At 47.1% G+C, this 18,540-nt stretch overlaps 1 protein-coding gene across 1 annotated transcript in view; it reads right to left on the bottom strand.

Annotated features, from left to right (window-relative positions):
* Positions 1–16,569, bottom strand: part of ALPK3 (alpha kinase 3) — a 67,996-nt gene extending 51,427 nt beyond the window's left edge. Inside the window, 3 exon segments of the mRNA XM_088657302.1 lie at positions 1,526–1,647; positions 6,479–6,517; positions 16,291–16,569. Coding sequence (XP_088513428.1) covers positions 1,526–1,647; positions 6,479–6,517; positions 16,291–16,442 — 313 coding nt within the window. The 5' untranslated portion in view covers positions 16,443–16,569.
* Between the last annotated feature and the right edge of the window lie 1,971 nt (positions 16,570–18,540).

Raw genomic sequence — 18,540 nt, 5'->3', positions numbered from 1 at the left:
GCCATGAAAGAAGCTGTCACAAGCGCACAGATCCGGCCTGTTATCAGAAGAAGGGCTCCAGCGCCTGCAACCTTTTATCTTGGTCTCTCAAGAGAAAACCGAAGCGCCTCTAAGAGATTCCGTCACAATGTTTGGGAGATAGAAGCAAACATTTGAAATTGAGAGAACTGGCTGTGAGGTGTTCTTGCACCCAGAGCTAGGAAATTGACTGGAACTAGATAGTACCACCAGCTCTTTAGGCAAGTGATTGGGTCACTTGCTGGGTGTGATTATCTCTTAAGACTTTTAAGAGAACAGATCCTGGTAACGGACAAAAAACTCTCAGGGCTGAACTGGGAGAGCCTCCAGACATTATTTTTTATCATGCATTCAGGATGATTTCTGCTCAGGATGGTACCAGGGCAGTTCTATGTGAACCCGCTTTCATTACTTTTTGTGCTCACGAAAGTTTTGGTGTGGTCATACCGCTTTGTTCCCAATTGGTGCATGCCCCGTAATTTCCTGCTAAAACCTTGTAACTTTTTATGCTGCAAACGTTCGGGTTTATTCAGTGCTAATTTTAGATCTGACATCATGCACAAATGGGGCAGACTCATGAACATGTCTGCCACCATCATGTCTAGCTGGACCCTGGGAAAGAGAGAGAAGCCCACGAAGAGTGCTGAATTTGGCAGCCAGGTAGTTCGCCAGCGCAAGAAGGTTTGAGGAAATACAGTGGTGCCTCGCTAGACGAAATTAATTCGTTCCATGGGTCTTTTCTTATAGCGAAAAATTCATCTAGCGAATCCCATAGGAATGCATTGAATTTTTTTTGAATTTTTTTTTTGCCCATAGGAACGCATTAATTGAATTTCAATGCATTCCTATGGGAAACCGCGATTCGCTAGACGTATTTTTCGTAAAACGCATTCGTCTAGCAAGGCAAGCTCCGCTCGAAAAATCCTTTCGTTAAGCGGAAATTTCGTTAAGCAGGGCATTCATTAAGTGAGGCACCACTGTAATGCCAATCCTGGCCCAACTGCAGGGTATGCCAATAAGTTTCCAGGCCCAGTTCAGGTTTTGACCTATAAAACCTTAAAGGGCCGCCATGCCGCAAGGGCTGTCTCTTTCCATATGAGCCTATCCGGACCCTGAGATCATCCTCCGAGGCTCGCCATTTGTGGAATGCTCTCCCCAGGGAGACTCAACTGGACCCTTAATTTTACACTTTTAGGCGCCAGGGGCAAATGTTCCTCTACAACCAGGCCTTTGGCTGATTGACATCCAATGCCATTTTAAATGTGTTATGGGAGCGGAGATTATTGGTTCGTTCTTGTTCATATTTTCACTACATATTTTGTGGTTTTTATATTGTCATTTTTATGTTGTGGACCGCTCTGAGGTCCACGGCTGAAGGGTGGTATACAAATTTAATTTAACAACAACAGCAACCATTGTGCTTTATCTGAATCCCTGCATCTTGCTGCTGGACAAGAAGCAAACAGTCCCGTCCCGTCCCGTCCCGTCCCCAACTGTGCTAACTTACCTGTCACAATGCAGGTGAACTTGGCATCTGCATCCTCAGAGACGGCGTACGACTTGAGAGTAGTTTCAAAAAGGGGCTGGGTTTCCTCGGTCAGCTGAGCAATGATGGCACAGAAGGTGCTCCTAGAAGCAATACAAGGAACCATGTTAGAACATGGTCCAGGTATGTGGCGAAGAAGTGCCAAGGCATTCTGTGGCCTTGTTCCTCCTCCCCGTTCGCCTTCCCTGCTCACAAGGATCTACCTTACGAAGCGGCCTCACATCCCAGCTTGACTCCCATTGCTGAGAAACTGCTGGGCGAGTTAAAAGAGGCATGGCTCTGGGAAAACTGATCATGAAACTGCTCCCGTTGGCTATCAAACAACTATTGAGTCGCATCAAACTAAGGTTACACGCCATACATTTTAAGCACATTTAAAGCACACACCCCTGTCAAAAGAAAAAGCAGCAGCCTGGGTACTAGTTTATCTCACACACAGCTACAATTCTAAAAAACCCTGAACAAACTACAGTTCCCAGGATTCTTGGGAAGGCATTTGTGCTTTATATATATGTTGCACATGCAGCTCAAGTCCAACCATTGGTCCACCTAGGCTGTCTATACTTGAAGCATATCATCCCCCCTTGGAAAGAATCCTGGGAATTGTAGCCCCCGTGAGAGGCAAACTACTGTAACATTCCCATGATTCCGTGGGAGAACTGGTGTGCTTTGAATATACAGTGTGCGTGGGACCCCGCACTTTTAGTTTTAGTAGGAAGGTCTTACTCATGTCCATCCATTTAAATGAGTCTACTCTGATGAGGCGTAACCCTAACCCATTGGAATTATAGCATGGGAACTCATCCATGTTATCAACACGGGCCAGAGAGTTCTGCTATTGCCTCTCTTTGCAACGTCCATCTCTGGGGGGAAAGATTGGAGGGCTAGAACGAACCACAGTTTTTTATATTCAGACATGTCCCGACAGTCACCTGATGAAAATTGTGCACATATATCCTAACCACACACCCATGCCTCTGTGATTTCACACCCAAAATATTTGGGGGGGGGGGTGCAGCTTTTGATCCTGGACCTCTTCCTAGGTCTCAGAGGATCAAAAGGATGTGCAACTGTTTCTGCACCAACATATTAGACAACACATGTCATGTGGACACGTCCCTGAATTAACTCAGAGGTATGTCCCCATGGTTGACAAAGATCAGTGGATGCACTTCAAGCCATCAAACCGGGTCCCGTCTGTGAATTATTCTCCTGTCTATTGAAAAGAGACATGCAGTAGTGCAATCCTAGACATATTTATTCAGAGAAGTCAGTCTAATGCAGTGCTTCTCAAACTTGGGTCCCCCACTGTTGCTGGACTATAGATCCCAACGTCTCTGACCACTGGTCCTGCTAGCTAGGGATGATGGGACTTGTAGTCCAACCACAGCTGGGGATCCAAGTTTGAGGAACAGTGGTCTAAGGGATTTCAGCAGACCTGACTCCAACCAGTAGGTGTACAGTGAATTGGGGGCGGGAGCCTCTCCCAAAGCAAATACCAGCATTAGTAGGTGGGTTTTTCCTTGGGACCATGCAAAGAAGGGAAAGGGTTAACCCTCTCCCCAGTCCTATCGCTACACACTGATTTGCTATTTGCGCTGAAAAATTAATTGCCGTAAGTGGAAAGCAAATGCCAGATCTACTTTTGGCCCCCAGTTGGAAAGACTTAATTGCATCTAAAGAGGTACCTGTTAATATTATTATCTCCTCCCCATTCACTGCTTCAGTCACCTGTGCTGCTGAGAAAAGCCATGAGGTATCACAAGTACACAATGCTACTTAGCCCTCGTTCCCAAGTTGCTCCCCAGAGGACTCGGGGGGGGGGGGCGACGACACCTATTTCTCCCTGTGGCTATTATGGAACTATGAAACAGCTGCAGTTGGAGCAGCCATGGCATCTAACGCACCATACATTTAAAGCAGTAGTATACCGCTTTAAACAGTAACAGCTTGCCCCAAAGAATCTTTGGGACTGTGGTTCGTTAAGGGTCCCGAGAGTTCTTGGGAGACCCTTTGCAGAACTATGATTCCCGGAGTTCCCTGGAAAGAGAGACTGTTGAGAATGCAGGTCACAAACAACTAAGCCAGAAAAGCTGAAAAGAAAGAAAAAGCCAAGCCCCTTAGAAATCTGATGCTGGTGGCCAAGAATTCAAAATATTTTTCAAGCCCCCACAACAAGCTTGAGGGCTAAATATTTGCTTTGAGGAGGAAAAGATAAGCCACACACGCTTTTCAGGGATCCACATTCTTCATCCAGTATCAGATTCCCATGCAATTTGGTATGAGCAAAACTACAGAGACCAATGGAGAATGTTCTTGGGGTGCATCCACACCACACACTTCATCACTGTTTTGTGTGCATGTGTTTCCCCATCCCCACTTCCTTCCTTGGTTCCAGACCATGCCATTTCCCCAGGACATTTCCATTGCAAATTGCAGCCTGGAGCTTTGCTGAATTGCATGATTGCTCTTGTGCATTTATATACAGAGCCCAATCACTAGAAGGAAAGGTGGGAGGAAGCAAGGGAGATGGGGGGGGGGGGTTGCGATCAGGGCTCACCTCGTGTTTAAAGAAAATCAGCAGAAAGTCTAGGTAAATCGGTGCATGGGTGGAATGGTGCAAATTTACCGTGGTAGGCAAGATGGACAACAAGGGGTGGCTTTGATCCAGTTCCATGGTGCAAAAGTGTCTATTACCTTAATAAGGTTCAGGATTCTGTGCAAAGACACACACACACACACTAACATGTCCAGTGCAAACCGTGGCAGATCAGGAAGTAAGTGTGTGGACTGCTGAAGTTTTTCTTCAATGCATGTAAATCATGAAACCTCCCTGTCTTTAACACAGCATAAGAGCCACAAATTAATATACGCCATCAGAGAGCTGCTTCTCCCTTGTAAAGCCCCTTTTAGGAGGTGGCTCACAGCTTAGTGGCAGAGCGCATGCTGGCATGCAGAAGATCCCAGGGTCAAACCCTAGCATCTCCAAGTACAAAGGAGCAGATGGCGGGAAAGGGGAAAGACCTCCACCTGAGAGAGACCCTGTAAGAACTGCTGCCAGTTGTAGTGCAGATCACTAAGTTAGATAAACAGATACTGTATTCCAGGGGTCCCCAAACTACGGCCCCCGGGCCGGATGCGGCCCAATCGGCCTCCCAATCCGGCCCGCGACGACCCCCACCGCCCGCTGCCGCCGCCCGCTCTTACGGCGCGCGGCGCGGCGACGATCAAAAAAATAGGCAAAAAATCGCCGAAAATCCATTTTGCGCATGCGTATGGGCCTCTCCCGACCCAGAAGAGGTCATTTCCGATGCACTTCTGGGTCGGGGGAGGCCCATACGCATGCGCACAAGCGATTTTCGGCGATTTTCCCCCCGCCCGTGTGCGTGTGCGCATGCGCACGGGCGCACACTCCCCCGCCCTCCGGCCCGCTGCGCGCGCACTGCCCTGCCCTCCGGCCCGCCGCGCGGTAAGTCTGGGGACCCCTGCTGTATTCTAATCTGTTGGAGAACTGTTTCCTGTTGTTCTAGAAAGGGGTGGTATAGAGTTGAGGGTGTGCTTAACACAGGCATAGGCAAACTCGGCCCTCTAGATGTTTTGGGACTACAACTCCCATCATCCCTAGCCAACAGGACCAGTGGTCAGGGATGATGGGAGTTGTAGTCCCAAAGCAGCTGGAGGGCCGAGCTTGCCTATGCCTGGGCTTAACACTTTCCCTTCCAGCCCTTTTCCGCCATGGTTCTCTGTTTCTACACACACATTCCCCAACCTTGTTGCATGTCCCCTAGCTCACTTTTTATCTTTCAAATGCAGTTCAGGAACCCCACAGTAGAGAGTTTCAGGGGGAAAGAGGTCTGGCAGGAAAAGGGTTCAGCATCCCCTCTCCACTGCAAATTGCCCCTTCCTCAAGGTGCTTTGTAAAAGAGAAGCAGTCCTCAGACTCATGTATCTATCTCATCTAGCTTGGAATTTACTCATCTCTCCTGCTCCTGTTGGGACAGGAAACAATCTGAAGAAGGTGGGTCATTTTATTCACACAGGAGAAGTTTCTCCCTTCCCTATAAAATCAAACTCTCTGCTATTCTAGCATGCCCCTCGTCCAACGCAGAAGCATTGCCAATAGCCGTATTCAGGAGATTTGGTGCCTGCTCCTCAGCGACTGGTGACAAATCTGGACAAGCCAGGTAGTCTCCCGTAACCTTTGTCAAGCCTAAGCCATTTCACATAGCTAGCACAACTTATTAAAGCCAGCCTCTCCCAACCTGGTTCCCTCTAGATCAGGCATCCCCAAACTTCGGCCCTCCAGATGTTTTGGACTACAATTCCCATCATCCCTGACCACTGGTCCTCTTAGCTAGGGATCATGGGAGTTGTAGGCCAAAACATCTGGAGGGCCGCAGTTTGGGGATGCCTGCTCTAGATGTTGTGGACAATGACTGCCAGCAGAGCTGGTGGTCTTGTAGTTCCAAACATCTGGAATAATGTTGGGTGGTGCCTATTTGGACTGGTAGGGTGGAAGGGAGGGAGACCAACAGTAGGGACAGCCTGATTGGCTGTAAGAAAGAAGACAGGCAGGTGGGGGCTGGCTGAGGGCAGACTGTGGTTGGTGGGGCAGTGCTAAGGGGCCCGCCTTCAGTGAGAAGGCACCAGGTTCGAGGGAGCTGACTTGAACCAAATAACAAAAGCATCCCAGAGTGTGGGGGGGGGCAACATCCTTCTTCTTTAAAAATATCCACTTGTGTATTCCACACACCTTTATGGAGTTTCTTCAATACAAGCAAGCATAAGCATGCAGGATGGAGGCAGCATTGTCAGTGCGGTTAGTACCCCTGAGCTCAGTGGGTGAGTTTGCCCAGAAAGTCTTCTTGACCCCAGAAGTGTGCAGTCAGACAAGACTAATACAATATCATTTACCTTCCAAAGCTGGAGGGAGATAACCGGCTGGTTGATAAGCTAAGCAGAGACAGCAAACAAAATAATTAGAATTTAAGAGTAGTAATAATAAGAAAGGATAAAAGGGAGCTCAAAACAACAGTTATTGGGATGTATTAAATGAGTCCTCGCAACACAAGTCAAGAGACTATTAATAAAATTCAGCTGCCTTCCACCGCCTGCCAGTATAAACACACGGCGCTGTAAATTGCAACCAAAGGCTATGAATGAAAAGGGTCGTTAACAGCAGGGGAGAAAGGCAAGGGCAGTTCTGTATATCCCCAAAATGCCACTTGGAAGTGTTAGGCAGGCACCGCACAGTTGTGGGCACAAAGCAGAGAGGGCTGGCACAGTTGTCAGAACGAGATTTGGGGCAGCGGATTGGCAGCCCACCTTCTCCACAATGAAGGATGAAGATGGGATTGGCGCTGCAAGAGAGCAAACGGTGCAGGATTCACCCAGGAGAGAGCCACAAGGGACTGCACACCGGCCGGGCCGGGTGACCTCTGCACAACTTGACCCAAAGGTGTCGACATACCTCTTGGAGAAACCAGAGACCTGTTTGAGCAGGATCTGATAGTAGCTCAGCTGGAGCACTAAAGCATTCCAGAAAGCAGCTATATATAAATAGCCCAGCTCTTTCTTAGTCAGCTGTTCACCTCTCCAACAGCCCTGCTTGCAAGCCATTCCAGACAATAACGTCTCCTTGCAATAGAGCCGTCTTTATTAGCTCATTTGTTAAGGTGGTTCCGGAAGTCCATCCCCTGGAGAAGTGCCACCATAGCACATGGGACACAGGGTGGGTTGAAGGAATCAGGTGACGCAAGGGTTTCATTTGGTGATATAAAGTTTCCAGGGATGACCTGCTCCTTCAGTTACTGTCGTTTGTTATTCAGGTGCAGAAGAGACCAGGGAACCTGTTGGCCTCCAGATTGTTGGTGAACATCAACTCACACCAGTTCTAGCTTTCATGGCCAATAGTCCAGGGTGATGGCAGCTGGATTCTCACATCTAGGAGAGGGGTGTAACATGTTCCCCATCTCTGAGCTACTGAACTGCTCTCAAATGACCATCCCACCTTACCTTAGCTACTTACTTGACCGGTCCCAGCCTGCCTCCAGACTGTCAGCTCTATGAGCAAGTAAAATCCTCAATGATACACTGGGCAATAGATATTGGTCATAATATAGATACGGAAGCATGGGAACGATTGTGGAATACGGATATAAAATTTACAGCATGTTACAGTCTAAGAGAAAATTATAATTGTAAATTATATGTGGTGGTCTTGTAGTAAGGTTAAAGCTTACTGGGAAATGATATACAATGAATTGAAAAAGATGTATAAAGTAACATTTGTAAAACAGAACAAAACACAGAAACCTTCTTTTTGGGAATTATAGGGACAGAACAACCCAAACTATATAGAAATTTATTTATGTATGTGACTACAGTGGCAACTAAACAACTAAACAACAACAGTGGCAATAATGTTACTTGCCCAAAAATGGAAAGAAGAAGAAGTCCCAGCGAAAGAAGAATGGATATAAAAACTTACGGAATATGCAGAAATGGCTAAACTTACCGGAAAAATAAGAAATCCAGATGACAAACTTTTTATAAAAGAATGGAAATGGTTTATGGAATACTTACAAACAAACTGTAAACAGATAAGAACATTGAGAGGATTGTTGTAATAACCTGCAGTTTTATAGGAGTATATATTTAAAGCAGATGAATAAATGAACAAATTAAGTTAATTTGGAAAATGCAGAAAATATTACAAACAAAATTAAGGAAGCGCAGAAAGAGGGGGAAGGAAATCGAGTTTTGAAATATTGAAATGATTGTCAAATGATTGAAATGAATAAAATTGAGATCATCATCATCATCTGACTGTCACCTCTACCAGAAAGTCTGATACAAATCTGAAGAAGATAAGTCACAAATGCTTTTAGTCACTGTCCTCTCCTCTTTCAAGAGCCAGTGTGGTATCATGGATTAGGATGGAGGAAACTCAGATTCAAAATCCCCATTCTGTCCTGAAGGTCAGAGTGTGACCATGGGCTGGGGGACTTATCTCTCCCCATTGACCAGGGTGGCAAGGGATGATGGGGCTGGAAGCCCAACCACAGCTGGAGGGTACAAATTCTCCATCCCGGCTGCCAATAAATACATACCTATCACCAACCTCCACAACTCCAGCTGTGTTTTGCCTGTCTGGGCTCAGAGACCCAGTGTAAACCTGGCTCAAAGGAACAACACAGCTGGGAAGAAGTGGTTGCAGGAGCAAAACCAGTGAGCACCTCTTCCCTGCCCATCCCTGCCCTGCTTTGAATCACCCACTGTTGCAGCGCCAGCGTGACTGTTGCAGCGTGACTGTCCCGTGTTCTAAAAGCCAAAGTCGACATGACATTTGTCGTGTAGTCTGGCATTGCATATTTCATTTTTCTTCAACCAAGAGCTGGCACAGGGAGCAGGCACTGAGCTTGATCAGGGCTGTGGCATGGAGGAGCGGGGTTGTAAACCTTTCCCCACTGAGATTTCGACTGAAATCTTGGGGGGGGCGACGACATCCTGGGAATAAAGCCCCCACCGGTGTCAACAGGAGCTTTTTCCCCATTGCAATTGTGGGGGGGGGGGGTTCCTGCTCAGGCCTGTATTGGGCCCAAAGGATTCATGCCCCACTCTCCCAAGCAACAGTCCCAACCCAGCTCGCTCCCTTCCCCAAAGGAAAATGGAACTCAGTGCTTGGAAAGTTTATTTTTAAAAAGCATTTTTTTTCCAGGTCAAGTTCAAAATGGAATGAGTTCCATTTCAGTTCAATTCACAGTTTTGTCATGTGGTCCTTCACGTGTGTTCCCCCCCCCCCCCCGCCTTCAGAAATGCACCAACTGCTCCGCTAAAGTGCAAAATATATTTTGAGCTCCTGAGAGAAGCTCAAAGGGGATGACCATAAATGTTCTTGGGTAGCAGTGCAATTAACAACAACAACAACAACAACAACAACAACAACAACAACAACAACAACAACAACAACAATTTTATCATTGATCTTATCATTTATACAATTCCTGTGGCTAGCAACATGAGTATTCACTTAGCTGCAAAGGCACTGGAGAAAAGAGAGAACCACTTCCGCATCCCACGGAGGTGGTGTTGTGGGCTTGGCCCGACTGAACTCTCGCGATGGGGGCTGAGAGCTCAGCCCCCTCGCGAGGGGGGGTCCCGCCTCCATCATACCTGGGCTGGCCAATCAGGTCAGCCAGGAGGCGGGGCTACCCCTCTTTTAAACTAGCCAGAGGCGGGAACCCAGCCTCTTTCGCCCCGGCTCCAAGAGGGGGGGCAGGTTATGTCATCCTCTGCCCGAAATTGGAGATTTAATCCCGTTAAAGGGGTTCCGGGGGCGGTAGCTTTGTCCTGAGCCTACGGAGGTCAGGACCCTATAGCACACACACCCCAACGGTGGCCACAGGAGGTGTCTCAGTAGATGTACATCACTGGGCTCCTTTCTGGTGGTTAATTTCTCCCAGACTGTAACACATGGGTTACATTTGGATATAGCCGGTTAGGTTCCAATGCCTAAGCCAATACCGCTCAACATCCGAAACCAATAAAGTTGTGGCCTTTTCACCCACTTAAAATCAATTCACTGTGTCTTGCGTCTTATTTCCTGGGGGGGAGGGACATTGCCACACAAAGTTGTGCTTTCGCAATGTGTTGACTCTTCTCTGTCAAGTTTGAAGAGCAGGATTTGAATCCTAAATATCTTTGAAGCATCTGGTAAGCATGTGATTGGAGGGTACAACTGGCTGAGGCATGCCCAGTGCATGCTTTTTGCATATTTACAAGAGAGAAAAGGGCAATAGCATGGCTTCTAATGAATCAGAAGATTGGTCCATCTAAGCCAAACAGACTGGCAAGTAGTCTCTACGTCCTTCTCCAGAGAAGGGTCCCTCCTAGTCCTGGTAACTTGAACGTAGGAAGTTGCCTTACAGCAAGTGGGACCATCTAGTTCAGTAGCATCTATACCAGAAGTAGGGAGTCTGTGGCTTTTCAGATGTTAGTACAGAGGTACAGAATCAGAGTTGGAAGAGACCAGTGTTCAAAATTCCCCAGGCACCACCAGGCGTGTTTTGTGACTGGCACAGGCTCCATTGGCCACCATGGGGAGATCGCTGAATGCCAGGTTGACAACTGGCTGGCTGGTGTTGCGGTGTTGGGTGCGGCGGCAGCGCCACAACCAAAGATGCGCATCAAAAGATTAGCATCTTGTGCTTCTGCGCTGCCGCACAAGTCAGCTGGCTCGCCAAAGGTTACCATTTCCCCGAGAGCTTCCTATGCAGCAAAATTCCCAACATGTTTCATGTAGGAACATTTATTGCATCGCTATCCTGCCCTACAATATCCAATTAGCTCGCAGCAGCATACGCACCGTCAACAACCCTGCCGGGTAAGTTAGGCTGGGGTATTATAACAGGCCCAAGACCACACAATGAGCTGTATGGGGAAATGGGGATTTGAATTCAGGGCTTCGCTACATCACCCTTGATTACTACCGATGACAGTCAACATGAGTGCTGAAAAATCATTTGCTACACTTGGGGGGGGGGGCCTTTAGGGAAGAATGCCATAATATCTGAAGCAGCTCTTTATCTATAGACATCTAGACCTAGGGGTGAATCAACAGAACCCAGAGAATGTGTGGCAGTCCATGTTTGGAATCTATAAGATCGGCACCTGACCCTGGACGCTCCGTTTAGGCTCTGTTTAGAAGTCACAGGGGGATCGCGCCCCGACTTCTAAACGGAGCGTCCAGGCTCAAGTGCCGATTGTGGGGCGGGGCAGGGCCCCGAGTGCCACCCCCCCTCCAGCAGGCACCCACACGGCACCCAATCGCTCGGCCGGCGCACCTGCAGCTTCCCCCCCCCCCCGGAGGCTGCCGTGCAGAGGCAAGGGGCGGGGGCGTGGCCCCGAGTGACACCCCCTCCAAGGCGGTACCCGGGGCAGACCGCCCCCCACCCCCGCTTGCTCCGCCCCTGTCTTGGCGCTTTGAGTTGCTTTTTCATTGGCACATTTTTGGTGTGCGGCCCATGACCCTGTTGACTGAAAGACAATGCCCAGATATTTAAAGGCTTTAACCTGTTAGATTGGCTGATTATCCATTCTCCAGCTATGTGGTCTGTGTTTCCTTGCGAAAACCATAACTTTAGTTTTCTGCTAGTTAACTACCAACTGCTCTCTCCTGCAGTATGCTGAAAATTCTCCTAGCAACCTTTTTAGGCCTATTTTTGTTCGCGATAGGAGAACCGCATCGTCCGCATATAGGAGCGCTGAAATTTGTTTTGCAGCCAAATTGGGAGCATGAAATTCCGGGGATGTTAGACATTTAATCATGTCGTTGATATATAGGTTAAATAAGGCTGGGGCTAGAATGCAGCCTTGCTTAACCCCTTTAGTGACTGGAATTGGGCCAATGAGTTGCCCATTGACAACTCATCTTACATGCAGCTTAGTATCTTTATATAAACCGTTGATCAGAAATAATAGCCTTTTGCCTAGATGTGTTCAATTTGGCCCAGAGTCTTACTCGTGAAATTGAGTCAAAAGCGGCCTTCAAATCAATGAAGGCAGCATATAACACCCCACAAGTTTTCTTGGCATATTTGTCAATGAGGTGTGCTAAAACAAAACAATGATCTGTGGTCGATCTGCCTTGTCTGAATCCAGCTTGCTCCCATAGCTACCAAGTTATCCCTTTTTTTAAGGGAAATTCCCTTATGCTGAATAGGCTTCCTCGTGAGAAAAGGGAAAACTTGGCAGCTATGCTTGCTCCTCCGCCAATATAGCCTCAGAATCCATCCAGCTGGTTAATTTGATATAGAGATGTTCAGCATATAATTTGCTGGGTATGGGTAGAAGGCTGATGGGTCTGTAGTTCGCCGGGTCCGACGTGGGGCCCCTTCTTGCAGGTTGGAATAATTATCGCCTCAACCCAACAATCAGGAAATAAGCCTGTTAAATCAATATAGGAGAATATTAATGCCATTAAGGGGGCCAATGTTGTTCTTCAAAAGTTCTTCAAAAGTTCTGGTTCTTCAAAAGTTCTGGTGGAATATAATCTATGCCAGGGGCTTTGTTGTTTTTAAGTGGTGCAATTAAATCCACGAACTCCTCTATAAAAACAGGTGCCATTGTGCTAAATCCTCTATATGTATGCTAGACTTGGTGTACTGAACGAGGCTGCTGCCAAAAGTCCAGACTTCATCCCTGCTGGCTGGGCTGATGGGAGTCGTAGTTCAACAATACATGGAGAGTTCCAGGTTGGACTCGCCAGTTGCAGTCACCTGATTAAGTCACCAAACGCCAAAGCTGCCCCGGATTTTTGTAATCCAAATGTCCATTGACTCAGGTGATAGTCCTCCGGGCAGAGCAGGACTCACAGATCTAATCATCCTTCACCATTTGCCATTCTGCTTCCCCATCCCTGCTCAGACGTGCTCAGTTTGTAGTCTTGCTGTCCCGAGCACAGCCTCACAGGGCAAATCTTATATTGTTGTTGTTGTTTAGTCGTTTAGTTGTGTCCGACTCTTTGTGACCCCATGGACCATAGCACGCCACGCACTCCTGTCTTGCACTGCCTCCCGCAGTTTGGTCAAACTCATGTTCGTAACTTCGAGAACACTGTCCAACCATCTCGTCCTCTGTCATCCCCTTCTCCTAGTGCCCTCAATCTTTCCCAACATCAGGGTCTTTTCCAAGGATTCTTCTCTTCTCATGAGGTGGCCAAAGTATTGGAGCCTCAGCTTCACGTATATAGGTCTACTCAAAAGTCAATGTGGCTTATTCCAACGTAACTTGGTATAGGATTACAGTCTTAAAACAGCTCTTTCAGTAACTGATCCAAGCACTAGGAAACACAGCACACTGCTCCCAAGACTGTGTGCCATTGTCAGTCCAGAAACTCTCGGAAATGTCAATAGTTGCTCACATAAGAAAAATGGTCAGCAATGATGAGAAATCAGGACTGCGGGCTGGCATCGATTTCTGTGTTCTCCGAAGTTCAAAAACCACTTCAGTGATCTCAAAAGTTGCTAAGAGTCCACAAGGATGACTCACTGGCTCACTCCTTAGGTTGAGTCACTACAAGGGAGGATGGCTAAGCTAAGACTTCTTATGCAAGCATGAACTGCAAAGTGCCACATGTTCCACACTCACAAGAACGCAATATTTTAGTGTGGCACGGATTTCTCTGGAAATCCCTGTCTACACCTTCACTGTACTGCTTTTCAATGCCTGCTAAATACAGTACATTTTTTGTTTCGGGAAGCCTAAACCCAGCTATTTAGTTCTACTTATGTATACGTGCTTCTAAAACTTGAGTTTGATCATTTTGTTGTGCCAACCATTTTTAAAGTCTTTTTAAAGTTTTCAATTGCTATCTTTTTAAATGAATATTTCATACTATTTTATGAAAACCATTTTGAGTTTTACTTCACTGATTAAGTACTGTAGTACACAATTCTTGCTTAAAAAGAGGGGAAGATACAATATCATCATTTGAACAAAGTATTTAAGAAAGATAGGATACGAGGGTTCAGGGAACAAATATCACAACTGGAGAGAGCTCTGTTGGAATGGAATGTAAAAGTGCTGTCTAAAATGTAAAAGATATTACTGGAATGGGAGACATAGGATGAGCAAGTAAAATCCTCAATGATACACACTGGGCCATAGATATTGGTCATAATATAGATATGGAAGCATGGGAATAATTGTGGAATATGGATATAAAATTTACAGCATGCTACGGTCTAAGAAAAAATTATATGAAAATTATATATCGATGGTACCTAACACTGAGTAAATTGGCAAAAATGTATAAATCCAAATCAAATAAGTTCTGGAAATATAAAGAGAAAGAAGGTTCTTTTTGTCATATTTGGTGGTCTTGTAGTAAGGTTATACCTTACTGGGAAATGATATATAATGAATTGAAAAAGATGTTTAAAATAAAGTTTGTAAAAAAACCCAAAAAACCAAAAGCTTTCCTCTTGGGAATTATAGGGACAGAACTACGCAAAGTGTATAGAAATTTATTCATGTATGTGACTACAGTGGCAATAATGTTACTTGCCCAAAAATGGAAAGAAGAAGTCCCAGCAAAAGAAGAATGGATATAAAAACTTATGGAATATGCAGAAATGGCTAAACTTACCGGAAAAATAAGAAATCAAGATGACAAACTTATTATAAAAGGATGGAAATTGTTTATGGAATATTTACAAATAAACTGTAAACAGATAAGGACATTGACAGGATTTTTATATTAACCTGCAGTTTTATAAGAATATATATTTAAAGTGGATGACTAAATGAGTAAATTAATTTGGGTATGTAGAAAATATTAAAAAAACAAATTTAAGTAACTGCAGAAAGAGGGAGGGTCGAGTTTTGAAATATTGAAATGATTGTAAAATTATTGAAATGCATGAAACTGAAAATCCTAATAAATAAAAATAAAGAGAGGGGAAGAGAGAGTTCCCTGAATCAGCCCCTTTACTTGTACAGTATACATAGAGCTTCCATTACTGGCCGGCAGCTTAATAATAAGCACTTGGCAGCTGGTGCAGAGCCAATTCCAAATGCCCTGGGAAAAATCGCCTCTGCAAGCCTTGGCTTGCCCTGGCTGCTCTCTGTCCTCCCAGCCGATTCTTCTCTTCCTCCTCTCCTCCTGGGTATCCCTCAAGGCCAGCGAGAATGCCAAGCGCATCGCGCCCGCTGATCAACTAGGTTCTTTTGCTAGCAGCAGGGAACGAAGCAGACCTCTAGGAAATTGCTGTAATAAAACAGCTTCCTCCCTCCTCCTCCTCCTCCTCCTGGTCCATTGGCCAAGTTCACCACTGCACCCAAAAGCCCAGAAAAAATCATCTGCTTTATCCCTTCGCCGGCCTCGAGGAGGCGGTTTATAGCCTCACAGAACTATCCACGAAACTGTAGATTTGTGCGTGCGTTGTTTACTTGTGGTTGTGCATTTTGCACATTCTCCAAGGCACCGACCTTTCCCTTCATTTATACTTCCAATGCGGAGAGGGGAGGGAAGCAAGGCCCGACGCTGAAATCTGCGCACAATGTAAATACCTCTGGCACTTTAATAAGTACATAAGGCAAGAAGAGCGCTGCTGGATCAGGTCCATCTGTAGCCCAGGGCTGAGGAAGGGTGCTGGAATACACCTCCCATTATCCCTGGGTCCACGGGCCAGGCTGATGAGAGTTGGAGTCCAGCATCCAGAGAACCAAAGGTTCCCTCCGAGAGGCCCACAAACCAGACGCGTAGGAAACTGCCCTCCCCGATTTCATGCCCCAGTCAGGTCGCCTGATCCTATGAGATAGGCTGCCACTGGACGTCGAGGCTCCATGGAAGGACTGCCACGGCAGTTGCCGCCGGCCGACCTCTCCTCCTTTCCAAGCCCTCTGAGCGAGCGGCCCGCTCCCTACATCTGGTGGCAAAGAGTTCCACAGGTTCCCTCTCCCTTATTTCGACGAGCCCACCCCTCTGACCATCCGCAGTCTCTCCCCCGAGCATCAATTCGCTTCCCAACACGAAAGAAAAGCGCTTGACGCCCATCTGTTTCGTTCCGCCTGGCCGGGAGGAATGCCCCCCGACGTAATCACAAGGTGCCTCCACCTTTCCCCTACCCCGACCCCTCACCCCACCTCCGGGCCTGGATGCCAACAGCACCCCACATCTCCCTCCAGGGCACCGATCCCCCCCCCGCCCCGACGTCGCGTACCTGTTCTCCGGGCGCACGTTCAGGAAATAGCTGCGCCGCTCGGGCCGATGCTCCACCAGGGGCCCGTTGTCCTCGCCGTCGCTGCCCTGGCCGGGGCTGTAAGGGCCGTTGCCCGAATAAGAGCGGCCCAGGGGCCTCCGCCTGGAGCCCATCTGCCCCGCAGCGAAGAGCGACGCTCGGTCTCTCCTGGCCGGGAAAAGTGGGGAGCTGGTGGCTGGGCGCGCGGGGGTCCCGGGCGGCTCGCAGTCCGCTTCGACGCCGCGCAGGGAGGCAGCCGTCAATCACGCGCGGCGGGCCGCCGAACCTGCTATTTATAGTCGTCCGCACATGGGGCTGTCACTCAGAGACAGCGGGGCGGACCCGCGCCCGGCGCTCTCCCTGCCCGTCGGGGCCCCAGCGCAAGGCAGCTCGCTGTCAGCTTGCTGCGAGACGGAGCCGACGGCACGGCTGTCCTGGCGCAGTGCCGGGTTTACGTATAAGCTAAACAAGCTACAGTATAACGTGTGGGGCGGCCTGGCCCCCCAAAAAAAAATTAAAGGAAAAGAAAACTGGGTGTACATTTCCAAAATATAGGGGGGGAACACACAAATGAAATAAAACCTACATACAGCAACAGTGCTTTGTTTTGTCTTGTGTTGTGTAGGCTCCTATGATGTAAGTAATGGGCCCCGCCTGCTTGCATCAACTACAATAGCATTGTACAGGTGACAACACTTAATTTTATATTGATAAAGCTATTTATAATTATTAGTAGTTTGCAACATATATCACCTGTTATTGTTTCATGTTATAGCAAGTTTTTAGAGACTAGCTTATGAGTCTTTGTGAACTGTGTTTCTAAAGGAACTTTTGTTATTGCCAAATGCCAATGTGTTTGCATTATTAAGTTTGTTATGAATAAAATATCATTTTAAGTTAGAGCTTAATAATTATTTCACTATTAATATACTTCTTCTTAATTGTATTTCACTATTGATATACTTCTTAACTGTATTTCAGTTCAACAATTACTTTGATAAAAAACATATTTTGTTATGTGCAAATGTCTTTAGATACCTATTAGGTCCATAAATATATAGCAAATATTCAACATAAAAAACAGCAACAATTTTTTTGTTGACAAAGGACAGCTGGACATATAAAGGGTCACTTTACCTTCAGTAGCTTAGGGCCTCATCAAACCTAAATCAGGTCTCGGTCCTGGGTGTCGAAACCTGGGGAGCAACCTTGGGGCGGGTGGGGGGCCCACTGATGCATGGCCAAAATGGAAATGCTTGTTCTTTTTCTTGGGTGATACACCCTGCAAAAAAAAAAGTGGCTGACGGGTTTTGCATGCAATCTGCACATGCTGATTTATAAGGTGGCGGTGCAAACAGGGCTGTAGCTAGGTGGTGAAATAGACCCCTGTCAGAGGCGCAGGTGAGGGGGGAGCAAAATTGGCTAAAAAATATGTCCATAAATATGTCTATAAATAAATATATTGATTAGTGCATGAGGAATTGAATGGGTGGAGGGGGGGTTGGAGGAGAGGTGGAAAGAAAAGCTACCAGTAATTTGTCTGTGGCTAGTCACGAAATTAAAAGACGCCTGCTTCTTGGGAGAAAAGCAGAGACATCACCTTGCCTACAAAGGTCCATATAGTTAAAGCTATGGTTTTCCCAGTAGTGATGTATGGAAGTGAGAGCTGGACCATAAAGAAGGCTGATCGCCGAAGAATTGATGCTTTTGAATTATGGTGCTGGAGGAGACTCTTGAGAGTCCCATGGACTGCAAGAAGATCAAACCTATCCATTCTGAAGGAAATCGGCCCTGAGCGCTCACTGGAAGGACAGATCGTGAAGCTGAGGCTCCAATACTTTGGCCACCTCATGAGAAGAGAAGACTCCCTGGAAAAGACCCTGATGTTGGGAAAGATTGAGGGCACTAGGAGAAGGGGACAACAGAGGACGAGATGGTTGGACAGTGTTCTCGAAGCTACGAACATGAGTTTGACCAAACTGCGGGAGGCAGTGGAAGACAGGAGTGCCTGGCGTTCTATGGTCCATGGGGTCACGAAGAGTCGGACACGACTAAACAACAACAAGGGGGTGCAAACTGGATGGTTCTGCCAGGGGCGCAAGATCACCTAGCTACGGCTCTGGGTGAAACCGATAACACGGGGCTCTAACCCAAACTGTATAGAAATTTATTCATGTATACGACTATAGCGGCGCCAGCAAGAATGTTACTTGCCATCGAGGACTAGGCTGC

This window comes from Zootoca vivipara, chromosome 13 (assembly GCF_965207765.1).
Source record: "Zootoca vivipara chromosome 13, rZooViv2.hap1.1, whole genome shotgun sequence".
Lineage (NCBI taxonomy): Eukaryota > Metazoa > Chordata > Lepidosauria > Squamata > Lacertidae > Zootoca > Zootoca vivipara.
The sequence above is the reverse complement of the archived record's forward strand: the minus strand, read 5'-3'. Positions and strand labels throughout refer to the sequence as shown.